The following is a 14,910-nucleotide window of genomic DNA, read 5'->3' as shown; positions in this document are numbered from 1 at the left end:
AATCCTTGCATATGTTTCTAAAAATGAAGGCCCTAACTAAATCAGTACTTTAGGCCATTGTTGTGATTTGCTACTGTGATGAAAAGAAGGGAGAACATGTGGAAATTTCAGATTTTGTTGGACACTCTGTAGTTTCCATAATGAATTCCGCTTAGGAGTTCAACTAAGAGCAGAACATTTGACACTTTTGACAAAGCAGTTCCTGTTTTTCCAGAGCAGAATAAATCACAGCTAATTCTATAATGCATTACAACATAATGTAATTCAAAAAGTTCAAAAGTACAAAGGGGGTAAAGAGCCAGTAAATTAGTGCCAATCACAAGGCAGAGTTCAAACACACCGACTTGTGCTTTTGTTGCTACTCTCCAAGGACCCATTGAGCCGCCCAGAGTTGTGCCTGAGCTCTAAGGACAACACTGGGGGCTATTTGCTTCTCAGATTAAAGAGGTTGAGCAAGATAGCCAGCTGAAAGCAGCAGCAGTAGGACAATGAGCTCCAGAGGTTTCCCCCCTAAAGAGCAGTTAGCAGAAAAGGACTGTCTGTATTGTTTAGCATCTCCAGGAAAGGGTGTTTTCTCTCTGCACTGAGGTGGAAAAGTAAATTAGGCTCTGACAAACTGAGAATGGTGTGTCGACAGCCACAAGACTGCTCTCTTCAAAGAGCTGTAACCAAAGGGACATGGCTCATGCTAAAATAAACAGAAATAAGTCTAGAGCTCTTAGTTAGACAGGCAGGCTGTGGCATGTATTTCAAAATCGCCATCACATCGAATGGGCAGGCAGATCAACTGGAAGTTATTCTGCAAAAGTCACTTCTTTGGCGGCATCTGCCATGTGGGTCTAATTTTTCACCTTGAATGATTGTGAATGCTGCGGAGGGTCAACGTAGGTCCATGCCTGCTTGACAGGACGCTGATTCTAGAAAGAGAAAAGAAGAAAATGGAGAGAAAGGGAGAGAAGGAGAGAAAAAGAGACAGAGAGCCGACAAGAGTGCCAAATCATGACTGCTGAGGACCAGCCGTCTACACAATCTCAGACAGGAAAGGGAATGTGGGGGGAAGAGAAGGGGAGAATGAGCGATTGGAGAAAGGGGTGCAGTGAGGAAAAGAGAGAAATAGTTTTTGAGGAGACATCTGGCTTTGATTAAGAGGGGCAGTGTGGACAAGCCAGCCTTTGCCACTTGTTTTGACTGGGCTTTTCGGGGGAAGTTGATGTTGTTTGTTTTTGAATAGCAAGTGGCTGGTTAATTGGTGAACACGAGCTATGGGCACAGTGATTGAGCAGTGATTAGGCATTTTAGTAGTTCTGGCGTTTACCTATTTGTGTATTCATATGCAGTTTGTGCATGTGCACGTACAATTAAACTATGTATTTGTGGAAATGGGGGATGACTGCGGAGGAGGCTGGAATATATACAAAGCATACATTTTTCCTTCAAATGCCAAACCTGGCTCACTCTCTAATGTAAAATGGACATGAGCTATATTTGTTAAAAAAAATCTTTTTCCAGTCTCTTATAAACCCAGAAAACCCATAGGCTGAAACAGATGTCACTAAATAAGAATAGAAAAGAATGGAAATGAAGAGAATAAAACAAACAGAACATACTCAAACAGAGTATACATAGACAGAATAGATGAACAGTAAAGCACAATAGAATTATACTGAAAAGTACTTGTTTGACAGCTGTAAAACATCTGCATTTCAGGGGAAAAAGAGAGAAAATCTGTGGTGTTGGCTAACTTTGAAACCGATCGATGTTCCAATCTTAAGACGATAGCAAAACATTTGAAAAGCCCGTACAGCAAAACTGGGACTCAGACCTCCTTTCTGTTACTTCTGCGCAGACATATTGAGTGTGAGAGGAACCTCATGGCACAGCGTCCTGCACCGCTGAATATGAATAAACCATCAAGTGCAGAGACTCAGGCCAAGCCAAACTCAGCACGCAGGCATCACAGCAGAACAGGGCGGGAGGCCCTGGAGCTCTTACTGACAAGCACAGATGAACTCCACCACCACCCCTCCCTCGCCATAAACCCCCCTTCCCAAAGTCAATTGCCCATCAAAAAAAGATAATGGCTTAAAAAAAAATCCTGCAGTTACTTTGTTTTTCTGCTCTGAGTGAGAGGACATGCATTTAAGATACTTAAGGTCAGAGTGAATGGGAATCCGAGGGAATACTGGTAAGGCTGGTGGAGTTTTGAAGAGTCTTGAGGTGAAACTGGAGACCTTAAGACAGCCTGCTTGTTCTCTGAGGGCTCTGAGGTTGTCATGATGATTGGAAGTGATGTCTGTTTGGTAGCTGCTGCTTCTGCTTCAAGGGCAGCTGCATAAATGTCAGAGGGGTTTGAACCTTGGTCTCTGGCACAGTTAGGCAAACTTGAACCCAAAAGTGTGTGAGGGATTGAAAAATAGAGTGGCATTTATTAGCCAATGCTGTCTTAAGGCCAACCAGGTAAGACTGCTACTTTAACAATGCATTAGACCAAGTTGGACTGGCTGGGATAGGACGAAACTCACGTAACATTTCTTTTAAATTCTAACACAGTATTGGATTGCACCACATTTTGAAAACAATAATACCAACGTAATTTGAAATTGGGAAGGGAATTATTGCATATAATATAATATACATATTTGAAGAAAAACTCATTTGTCGACATTTCAAATACATTGCAAATATTTCTGCCAGAAGATCTTCAAAATTATCCTTTTGCCAGAGCATATCTTAAGATGCTTCAAAATGTAAATAGATGCACATTTTACAGTTTATGATCAAGCCAAAAATATGTTAACAGTAAGCAACATTACGGTTCAACAATTGCTTCTACATTGTATAGATATATGTTCATTTGTGAAGTATTGTAATTCATTATTTAACAGAGGTTTTTTTAGTTAATCATAACTTGGTCTTTCTAGTATTAAATGAATCAGCTGTACCTTACACAAATTCTCTCATAGCAACCTTACTGTAACAGCAGGGTTTAAATGTGAACCCCTCATGCAGTGGACACGCTTGCTATCTGTGTTGTGTTTAATTGGCTTAGAGGTCTTGAACCTCTGGCCGGCACACCTTGGCAGCAGCAGCGCAGAGTGTCAGGGGATCAGTGAAACATTATCCACATGACGGGAAACCAGCTGGGGAGTAGAAAACAGGAGCGACTCGAGGATGTTCTCTCTGCTTACCAAACAGAAACTCGAGAGGATCTGTTCCTAGGGTGAGGATGAAGGTGTTAAAGAAAGTATCAATATCCTGGAACTTCTCCCATATCTGCAGGGCCTTCTGTTGTGTTTGTAGTTATGTGTGAGCCTGCGTGGTAAGAGAGAGAGAGAGAGAGAGAGAGAGAGAGAGAGAGAGAGAGAGAGAGAGAGTTGTTTATATGTATGTTTGTTCTTATGCTTTCGCAAATCAGAGATGTATTGATTTTGTCATGCCAATAAAGCAAACTGAAATTGAAAATTGAGAGAGAGAGAGAACACATTAAGGTAGTAATGATTACAAAGATGACACGTGATGTTGTCAAAAAGATGTTTCTATAACATTTCCTGGTCTTAGAAAAATATTTTACACTGCCAATCATAGCCAGCACAACTGAGCTAGTTTTTATTTTTTACAGAATGACTAGTATATTGAGGAACAAAGGAGGAATTAAACCCATGTTTTTTTTATTATAATGTCTGATGACTGAGAGGTCTAAAAATGTCCACTTCCTATAGTTGTTATTATTGAGAAATAAGTGTATCTGTAAACACCAAGATGTATAACTTTACACCATACACAAATTAAACCTTTTAACATAGTTTTTGGTCTGATCCAACTGTTTGCAAATCCACTGTGAATGAAAGGACAACTTCACATTCAATATGCTAATGGAGGCGTATTAGACCTGTCAAGAATAATAACACTGATAATTACAACAACGAGTCAAAAGGTAACAATGTCATCATAAAACACTGGGAGAACAGAAGTCTTTTTTATTGCAACTTGAGATGACAAAGACATGTTAAATTGCCATTACAGCAGTGTCCTTCTTTAGTGTAATCTTACTGTCAGGCCGACCTTATCTTTTACAGGTTTCTGGTCTGCCGTATCCAGAAAATTAGCCAATCAGTGTCGGAGCACTAAAACAGGCGACCGCAGAGGTGGGACCTGTAGCTGTCTGTCATCATCTCATCAACCCATCAATCACGTGGATGCACTGCCCTGAGGGGAGCATTTGCCAATAGGCACACAGGTGAACCCTTAAATCATCTTTAATTGGGCTGCTGAGTAACAAGCGTGGTTGAAAGGTGTGGGAAAGTGAGACTGGTGTCGGTGAACTTTATGGGGCTCTGACAGACTCCCTGCCAACTGCAGAGGCAGAGCGAGTGATAATTGTCTCTCTATCATTATTTCTTAACTTGCCTAAAGAAAGAAAATAAACAATTGCTTTATGAGAGGATGTTATTAATATCTAACCCCAATCCCAAACAGACATACGGTTTTCTGTTTGTCTAAAGAAGTGCCACAGACTATGAATAGAATTATACAGTATCAGTATATTTTTTTCCTATCCTTGTGCAGTATTACATAAGAACATTTGGTAAGTGTAAGTTCACAGTCTAACAGCATGAAGATTAATTTGTATTTAATTGACCTCTAAATGTCAGTTGGGACCGGCTCCAGCACCCTGTGACCCACCAAAGGATAAGTAGGTATATGGAAGGACCGATGTACTTTATTGTTGTCAAACAAGGTGATTTGGGGTTTGTCAATTTTGCACATTTCTGGCTCATACACCAACAGTTTTCTTTCAAACAATCTTTTGACACTTAAATTACTCTCAGGCTGTACAGACTATTAACCAATAGCTCTCACAGACAAGCACCCACCTAGCAGTACAGGAGCCCAATCTTCTTGGCTCTGGCTGTGGATACTTCTCTCAACTCAACACTGCAAATTTATTGACAGCTTTTAAAAAATGTTTACTGCCCCACTTCCTTTCCCAGCGGGCACCTAGCCTGTAATCTCCCTACCCGTTTATTAGATCATTTGTCAAAGCTTCAAGCTTTTCTTCTCTCTCTTTACTTTTTGTCATCATCCCCTCCTTTCACTTTTCTGGAGGGGGGAGTGTGTAAGTATGTGCATCTGTGTATGAGAGAGAGATAGAGATGGAGAGAGAGAACGAGAGAGAGAGAGAGAGAGAGAGAGAGAGAGAGAGAGAGAGAGAGAGAGAGAGAGAGAGAGAGAGAGAGAGAATAAAGGGTGAGAGAGGGTGCAATGGGCCTGGGAGATTAACTCCTTCCATGCCTTCCTTTTCCTTTTTAAAACAGAATTTACAGCTGATTAGCCTCCACTGTAAAGACAGGCCCCAGTTCCCAGAAGGAACGCTGCTAAACATTTATGCAAGGCCAGACGTAAAGACCTTTATTAAAAACATGTGGTCTTCCAAAGACCCCTTAGGGAGACATCTAGGAGGGGACTGAATAAAAATGCTGCAGCCTGAAGGCTCATTTTCAGCACATCATTGAAGAAATGTGCGTTGTCATAAACTAGAAACACCGATGTGCCAAAAGGGAAACATCCTAAAAATGTTAGAGCATGTGACAGACTGAGAGTGTGACAGACTGATGAACACTGTTGTTTCTGATTGGTTTAATCCGTATAAACCAAATAATAAAAACGCCTTAGTTTTACAGGTCCTAATTTGCGGGCTATTTCTTGGCTAGGCGCAATATCTTCTTTAAATATTGTTATCATCATGAAGTCGCCAAGCAACCTGCAAGATTGCAGGTAATTATTGCTCTAGAAAAAACTCACACACATAAAACCTCAATGTGTCATTTTGAACTATAGTTTTAGTACGAAGATATAATGGGTAATTTAGAGAGCTTTGGAGCTGCTGGTAGGTAGATTTTGTTACCTTTAGACAGCGCCAGGCTAGCTGTATTCATAGTCTTTACGCTAAGCTAAGCTAAACTAACCAGCTGTTGGTTGTAGCCGTGTATTTACCGGCTAACACTTATCTAACTTTCGGATGAGAGAGAGAGCGATTTTGTTATCTTCAGACAGAGCCAGGCTAGCTGTTTTTCTAGTTTTTATGCTAAACTAAGCTAAACTTAGCTAAGATAAGAGAAGAGAAGCTAAGGTAAGCTAAGCTAAAATAAGCTAAGCTATACTAAACTAAACTAAACTTAGCTAAGATAAGAGAGGAGAAGAGCTATGCTAAGCTAAGCTAAGCACTAAGCTAAGATAAGCTAAATTAAACTAAGCTAAGCTAACTGGTTGTTGGTTGTAGCTGTATATTTACTGGCCAACAGTGGTATCAATCTTCTCATCTAACTTTCGGAAAGAGAGCAACTAAGGCTATTTTTCAAACTGTTCATTTATTCCTCTAAAGACTAAAACCAACTTGAAACCATGAAGTCAGGTTAACAGCCTTGACATAACTGCACTCCAAATTGATTTTTGGTTAGCATTCAAATTTAGCACTGAGCTCATCGTGGCACAGCAGCACACAGAATCACCCACTGTTTCTCCTCATGTCTGTGTAATGTGAGTGTGTGTGGGCAGGAGAGAGTGAGAGAGGGCATGAGACGGTGAAAGAGAATAAGAAAAATCAGCAAAAAAGTGTGAGTGAATTTTATTATTGCTGAAGACGTGTATGGTGAGGCGGTGGCTGGCGTGGACACCCAGAACCTTAGCTACCGTAGCTGCCAGGCCTCAGCTGCTACGTGTGCTTAGTCTTTACCACGTGCCCACAGAGTACACAAGGCAGCCACAGGTATGCCCCCATTACCCTGGGCCACACCAATCACAGCCAGGAGGCTGTCAAAACCTTTCGGGTATCCCGTCAAGCTAATGAGATGTGACTGAGTCTGTGCTGCCAGCGCACATGCAATTGTTCCATTCATATAGCCTCCACTGATGTATGAAGACTTTCCTTGCCTAGTCACAGCCATCAAGGAGGGACCCAGGATCATGTGTGTCTGTGTGTGTGTGTGTGTGTGTGTGTGTGTTTCATATGGTTGTCTGCCTTTACAGACTGTGAATGTATAGCCTACATACAGTATGTATCTGAGCTATGTGTGCGTGTATGTATCCATTTATCTGTCGTGGGTTTGTGTCTGTGGGTGTTCAGAACTGGTTTGCCACAGTGGAAAAGATAATCACAAACTGGCTGATGGTACAAATGCGTCCAGGTGGACTGTGTGTGTGAATGTGGGCTGGTGCATGGGTCTGTGTCTCGGCTTGGCTGGGACCATAAAAGGTCCCAGTGCTTCATGAAGTTTGTGGTAAATAAAATGTTGAGCTGTACACTTCAGCGCAGCTGATGGATTAAAACTGTCACACAGCAGGCTGGTGCAACAAGGAAAAATGGCCCGCAATCATGGCAACATTGGGCATGTTTTTCTTCAAAAGTCATATGCTGGAAGCTGAGAGATACAGACAAAACCTGGTTTCATGCTGCTGACTCATCTAAAGTGCTTCCAAATCCAATTGGAATCTCCTAAAATAATAAATCCTAATCCTTTAAATTTGGAATTTTATCCTGATCATGTTATAAACAAGGACAATAATAATAAAACTGTAGTTCAAATTCCTGTTTATCACTTAATGCCAGACTATAAAGGATGTATCTAATCTATCAGAAATCTGTATCAGTAATGGCAAAAGCTCTAGTTGGTTAATCACACTCGCACTGCTTAGACCAAGAGGATAGAAAAATTTGTTATGGGCAATGTTTCCAACTGACATAATTTTAGCTATGTGAGTTTCAACATAAACAGAAAAAGGAATGAGAAAATAATTGTGGTCGACTGGTGTGTGTGGCAACCCATTGCAGTCCTCATGTTGGATGTGGTGTGCTTTTTCCAGGGTTTTGGATTTCTCATTATATGTTAGGTACATGAACTTGCATATGGCTTAATACATGGTGTTAGAGCTGACTGTCTACAGCGGTGTTCCCTATTCAACTTGAAATTACAAATAAAATATTCTAAAAGGCGTTTTATTGAGGGGAAATGTTGTGGTGACTGTAGAATTTGCAGCTAAATTCTAAAACTCACATATGGTTTGGTGTCACTTCATCTACTGCCGTAAGAAAATTACAAAGGTCTTCTCGCCAGCCTTTATATTATGTTATACTTTTTCGGATCATGCTCCAAGGCTTGACAATTCAAGTTTGACAGTAACTTTGACAAATCGATCCAGCAAAAATGCATGTTAGAGCTATATATATATATATATATATATATATATATATATATATGTATAGAAGCAAGCAACTTAAATATGTCACAAAGGGCTCTGAAAAGTTAAAGTAATAAAAAAGTAATTACATTCCCACACGACATGGCATTACCCTAGTTAACAACACTGATCAAATTAGTGCCAAATGGATTTAAGGCAAAAACTGACAAAAGAAAAAGATTCACCTCCTCACCATCCCCCCTTGATAAATCTGAAATTATATCCCTCAACTCTGTTCCAAATAATTTCCTTCCAGCTCCGTCAAGAGATTTCAGGAACTAAGCAGTTTGGTTTTTCTCCTTCAGAGGGCTTTAGCTCGGTTAGCTGGAGGGCTAAGGGTCCAGCTCTATCAACTAGCGCCAATGTAAACACAGCAATTCCTTCCCAATTAGAAACGCTAAATGCATTGGACTCGGTGCACTACCAGGGCTGGTCCGTGCAATTAATGCAGCCTTGGTCTCCACTGGCTGCTTCGGATGGCTGGGATGGTTAAGATGTATACAGTTTCAGTTCAAGGCCATTCAGTGGAAGTCTGATTGGGCAGGTTGGACTCATCATGGAAGTATAAACATGAGGTTGGATGGGCGCTTGGTGGTTGGGGTTTTCTTTGGGTCAGCCGTGCTGGGTAGCACCACAGCAGGCCAGGAAGATATGTGTGGTAGGGAGGTCAAATGGAGGCGGAGACTTAGGGAAGAGGAAGATGCATTTTATCTGTGCAAATAGTGCAGATCTAACTGGAGAGGATGGATATCAAATCAGTGGAGATCTATACGGGCAGTGACACATTCTGGCTTTTGGATTGCAGACACTTCAGATGTGAAATGACACAGGTCCCTTTGCTATATGCTTACTGTAATTTTAGGGTGATTTAAATCTCATCTGATAAAAATGGAATGAATTACAAACTTCTGTTTAAATTGCTGCCTCGTTTTGAACATGCAGTCTGCAAATAAGACTGTCACTATCCTCATTCTCATTTTGCTGTCATTTCAGGGTACCTTTGTGATAATTAAGCATTGACAAAACACATGGAAGCTTTTATATCTGGACTACTACAAGACCAGAGTAAATGACAAAGTAGTAAACAGTGACTCAAAGCTTCAACACAGGCACTTTTGGATTACGTTTGGCATGCCAAAATACTGTAGGATGATTCTAGAGCTATGTGGTTGTAGATATTTGCATTTTTACCTGATGTACAGTACTCGAAACTAGACCTAAATTGTTGTTCATAGCTGATTTAGATCTTGAAAACGTATAGCATTGTGTCACTTTTCAGTAAGACTTGAATCACTTTCCTCCAAAGAGATCCTTATAGTATGTTTTATGATGAATGCATCAGTTACAAGAAGAAAACTCTATCTGGCTCTGCTGTTTTGAAAACAGCAGAACAAGATGGGGATATAAGACCATTGTTCCAGTCTCCTTTTGTCCAGTGGCCATTGTGCATTGTGTGTTCCTGAGGTGCTGGTTTGCACTATCAGCCTAGAGCGCTCCACTCTCTCAAAGATAGTTTGCTAACAGAGCTTTTACTCCATTGCCTCTAATGAAAATCCATACTAAACATTTAGCTCTGTGTGAGAAAGGGGGGAAATTCAATAAGACACATAACACAATTTATAAATTACAGGAAGAACCAATCGAACCAACAGGAAAATGGAGAAATGTTTTTATATTTATATTTGTTCATTTTGCTACATTTTGGGAACCACAGTAGCAGCTGCCTGTGTGTGGTGAGCGTAAAGAGGTTGAAATCTATTTTCTCAGCCAAAATGAAGCCCAATGCTGTGTTTTCATTCATACAGCAGTCTTCTTTTCCAAACAGATTATCAGTCATGCCGCCAGAGATGTCTCCACTGAGGTATTCCCCAAACTAATGGTCGCTCTTGGACAGCGCCATCGATAGTAAACTAATATGCAGCCTACAAGGCACAGGAAATGGATCTAATTAGCACTCTTCCAAGGAAACTTTCATCTTTAGACCACTCTGACAACAGGCCTGGAAGCCAGACTAATGTCACTTACTAGTACTGGGTTTAATGGCTAAATGAAAAATGTCTAGATAGATGGGCAGTAAAGTCATCGGTGTGTTGTTTTTTCATACATGCAGTTGTATGAAAAAAGTTGTTTTTTCATACATGCATGGCTACAATAGTGTAAGGTGCTTTAGAAAACTAATACAAGTGCTGGAGGAAAAAAACTATGTTAATAAAGCAATTATCAAAAGTTCGTATTGGTACTATAATTAGTTGCTTAGTAAATAGGCTACATTATGCCCATCTTTTTACATCCTTCTGTTAAAATAAAAATCTTTCCATTCCTCCGGCAGCTCCCATCTGGGCTGCTTGCTGAACAGAAAATAATAAACTGATATTTGGGGGGATGCCTCCACACTGTGGCTGAAGCTATAAAATACACCTGAAGAGTTCAAAAGTTTTGTTCATTCACTAGAGGGCGACCATCAAATCAATCGCACATCCCGCGAGCTTTGCAGATCTCTCGTTGTTTGTTTACAACCTAGGAACTTCCTGCTTGCTATTAGCTTTGTTCGTAGTAAGCTAACTCGGTGATTAGCTAGCTAGCTACACTTTACAAGTCAGCTTACAAGATGGGATGTGACGGTGGCACGATTCCTAAAAGACATGAGTTGGTGAAAGCCCCCAAAAAAGTCGAGAAGGTGAGTTAACGTTACTCTTATTATTTTCAAATTCATAACTGTCAGCGATGTTGTCAAGAGCAGTCAGTGGGTTGCTAACGTTAACTGTTAGCCAGCTAAAAGGCTGGCAGTATTAGCTTAACCAGCTAACGCTCTTGCAATTTGCATTTAGAATGTTTAAAAACGTATAAAGTGTCAAATTTAGTTATTTTAGATAACGTTACTGCTGTTATGTGTGTAACGTTATGGTGTGCTGTTACATACCTTATCATGTCTCCAGGTTGATAAAAATGCAGAGTTGGCTGCCCAGTGGAAATACTGTGCCTTGAGTCAGGAGAAACTCAGACGCCCCATTGTTGCCTGTGAACTGGGAAGGTGAGCGTTGGATTTCTGTTTGTTTATCGTCAATCAGGCAAAATTATGGAGACAGGATGGTTCGATGATGTTGTGTTCGTGGCACAGACTTGAGTTAAAAACTTGCTGGACAACCACCATCATCCATTTTTTTTTTTTTTAATATCCGTTTATTGCAGCACAATATGTGCTAAAACCCTGGTCCGTGTTATGTTTCAGGCTCTTTAACAAAGATGCTATCATTGAATATCTTCTGGATAAGACTGCTGAGAGACCCAATACTCAGACTGTAGCTCACATCCGTGGGATCAAGGTATGTTATAACTGAAGTTTTCTCCTCCTATGCTATGAAACCGGAAGCACATGCATGTGTTGCTGATTTAATTCGTGTGTGTGTTGGGGGTGTTAACACTTGTGTACACTTGTATTGATTTCTTATTGGATATTTTACATGTATATCTATCTATTCCCTCTGCAGGATATAAAGGAACTGAACTTGACTGATAACCCTGAGTGGGAGGGAGAGAGAAGGAATACTAAGGGAGACCGATATGAGGACTTCAACTGCGGCATGTTCATTTGCCCTGTTGTTGGGTTGGAGATGAATGGCAAGCACAGGTAACAAACAGCAAGTACAGGATTCACAACCTATAATTAATAAAGAGGCTGGTGCTTTACTACATCAAGTATAATTGCTCAAACATAATCTAAACAGGTTCTCCATTTGATTTAAAGATCAACTTTGTGCTTCCAGTTCACTGTAGTCTAGTACTTATCTACTCATCAGTTGAGACTTATTAGATTTTTTTTAAAATTATTATTACATTATAGTTCAGTGTTGATCACATTGTGCTATTTAAGTTTATATGTTGTGAAAACAGAACTCAGCTGTTCTCCTCACTGGTATAAAATTTCACCCACACGTTTAGATCAAACAATGTAAGAAGTATGCACCTCTTGACACTGTGTGCTGGAAATGGTGCAAAGGGTTCAAGATTATTATTTTTTTAATATTATATACCCTAATGTTTCCATTTTTAGGTTCTGTTACCTGCAGACCTGTGGCTGCGTCTTTTCTGACAGGGCCCTGAAGGAGATCAAGACAGATATCTGCCACAAGGCGAGCAAGATTTCATCTTTTTTCTCTAGTCACTCTGTTCCTACGTTCTTTGGTGGACCAATGGTTTGCCAACTGTGAGGTTTTTGTTCATTTTCCTTAAAGATTTGAGTTATTTCCTTCCACAAAACTGACCAATGTTTGGCAGTGATTCTGCTCGTTATCAATGTAGATGACACGCTAGCAGTCTGGCATGGGAGTGGTTCCAGATGCACAATAGCCGCTTTCCGACCGGAGGGATTTTTGCAGTTCCTAGAACATAAAATTCCTAGAACCCTTTTTTTCTCGTGTTCCGACTGGACCAATTTGGGGATTTTTAAGTCCCTCTGGCCGCAGTTCCTGTAACTCTTTCAGCTCCTACTTCAGGGCAGGGTCTTTTCTCTTTTCCCTTTTCAGCATAGGAACCTAGGTCAATGAGGGTCGGTTTCCGGTACAGACAGACCAACAACGGGACAATTTTAACAATTTTCGCCATCTTATTCATCACTAATTTCACTTCTGACAACATTTTAGGCAAGAAATTAACTGTTTAGATTTTGAATATAGGCAGTCTTGCGTAAATTGATGCCGAATTGACAATTTGCTTCAAAGTTTTCGGAGTTGAGAAGCTCCATGAAGTGAGGCGACAGCCAGCAGGCACCTGCCCCGGCCGCTAGCTCGTCGCTCATGCTCAGAGATCCCGCTGTAAGCTGGAGGTCTCTCAGACCGGTCTCATAAATAAGAGGCTTTTATTTCGCCGTTGACGGTTCGTTTGTTTAAATATCACAATACATGTCCATCATAAGATTAACGGGAACCTGTGGTTAACTGTCTTTTCGGAGTTAAACTCAACAAGCGTGTCCTGCGGCCCACCGGCCATCACACACACACACACACACACACACACACACACACACACACACACACACACACACACACACACACACACACACAGTCACACACACGTCCACAGTGCAGCAGGCAGAGGTGGGGGAGAGAGAGATACCCGTTTCTCTTCGGGAGACTTGTTTAAATTATGACAAATATGCTATATACATAAGATTTAGTATTTAGTTCTTACTTTTTTTGGTGTATTTGTTTTCTATATTCTATATTTATCTTTTTAACGCTATAAAGACTGTTGCCGTACTTGCATCACTCCCTTACCCCTCCTACCAGTCCCTATGGTCACTTCGCCAGTGCGAATGCAATTGGAAAAAACGGTTTTGGGGGAGAGTAGTTAATAGATCTGTTTAGAAGTGGACTTTTCCTATAACTACGTCCCTGTAACTACTTGGTCGGAAAGCGGCTAATCTGTTTGCTCAGATAGATAATAATGTGTGTTAAAAATCCCATAAACAATTTGGGGTCCTGAGCTGATTATAGTAACTTTAAAGCTATAGTCCTAATTTCTTATGCAAGTTATTTTAATGTAGCAGACAGCAGATTAAATCCAGGCACTCTTGTTGTTTCTGTGTAAGTGAAAGCATCTTGGCACAGATCAGTTGTTTGACTTTGCCAGAAATAGGGCCTGAAACCATAAAGGAAAGTTCCAGTGGCTGTGGGAAACTGACTGTCTGCAGAGATTTTTCCTTAGATAGACTTATTAGGCAGCACACAATTTCTTGTATTTATAGCTCCTGGCATTTAGGCGGACTTTGCCTGCTTCTTATTTAGTCTCACATTTGGCTGCCATAGTGTAGACAGTTGTTGGCAAATTTGATGAATATTCACATTTCCAAGCAAAAAACGGATAAAGTGGAAATCAACCATAGTTATGTTTAGCTCACACCAGTAAAAGTGATCTCTGTTGTTGTCTTTATCTTTCCTTGCATTTAGATGACCACTTTTGCATTTATCTTAATCTATAACATGAAATGGCACATATAATGGTAAACCTTTGGACAGGCTTGAATAGTCTGTGAGGGTTCACAGCCTAGGTCATAGGGTGGGACATTGAGATCCAGCCTCTGTCTCTCTTTCTGCCTGTTCCTTTCTTTTTGAAGATGAAGTCTGCTTTATTTACATGCATTTGATAACCCTTCACAGTAGACGTCATAGTTCATATTTCATCTTCTACCTGTACCTTGAAGCAGCATGCCCATACTCACCCAGCCCTTTTGTGTTTTTAGTGCTGTTAGTGGTTTGAATACACCCTAAGGCAGTGTGTTAGAGGTTTGAAGTTAATCTAAAAGGATCAGAACCTGCAGCTCTTTGTCTAAGCAAGTCACTTTTGTAAAACTGATCTGCCAATAAAAGTGCAGGGAAAGATACCCAAATGTTGACTAGCAACTGTAACCACTAACCTTAACTGAGCTAACTCCAACCCTTTTGTTTAAGTGCTTTACAATAAAAGCCACCATGAATTCTCTGAATTCTCGTTTATTTATTTTTTCAACTGGGAATGGCTTTTTAGGCAGTCAAAAACAACTTAGGCAGCCTGCCTAGGGCAAGAAAAACCTTGAGCAAGTTCGGTGGACCTTGACTTTCTAGATAACACCATGACCCAAATGACTGAGAACTTTAAATGATTGTAAAAGTATTTTAAGAACAAATGAGCAAGTACTTT

General features: G+C 40.5%; 1 protein-coding gene and 1 long non-coding RNA gene across 2 annotated transcripts in view; one reads left to right on the top strand and one right to left on the bottom strand.

The window, feature by feature from the left end:
- Positions 1–9,889: 9,889 nt before the first annotated feature.
- Positions 9,890–11,266, bottom strand: LOC118495271. Its single transcript, XR_004897620.1, has 2 exons — positions 11,156–11,266; positions 9,890–10,157 (listed from the first exon to the last, which is right to left on the bottom strand). It is a non-coding gene; the product is annotated as an uncharacterized LOC118495271 (long non-coding RNA).
- rtf2 (replication termination factor 2) overlaps positions 10,667–14,910 on the top strand; it is a 23,671-nt gene continuing 19,427 nt past the window's right edge. The window contains exons 1-5 of the mRNA XM_031301814.2: positions 10,667–10,912; positions 11,172–11,266; positions 11,465–11,558; positions 11,724–11,863; positions 12,287–12,365. Of these exons, the coding sequence (XP_031157674.1) occupies positions 10,844–10,912; positions 11,172–11,266; positions 11,465–11,558; positions 11,724–11,863; positions 12,287–12,365 (477 nt within the window). The 5' untranslated portion in view covers positions 10,667–10,843. The remainder of the gene's footprint in view (positions 10,913–11,171; positions 11,267–11,464; positions 11,559–11,723; positions 11,864–12,286; positions 12,366–14,910) is intronic.

Source organism: Sander lucioperca, chromosome 6, assembly GCF_008315115.2.
Source record: "Sander lucioperca isolate FBNREF2018 chromosome 6, SLUC_FBN_1.2, whole genome shotgun sequence".
Lineage (NCBI taxonomy): Eukaryota > Metazoa > Chordata > Actinopteri > Perciformes > Percidae > Sander > Sander lucioperca.
The sequence above is the reverse complement of the archived record's forward strand: the minus strand, read 5'-3'. Positions and strand labels throughout refer to the sequence as shown.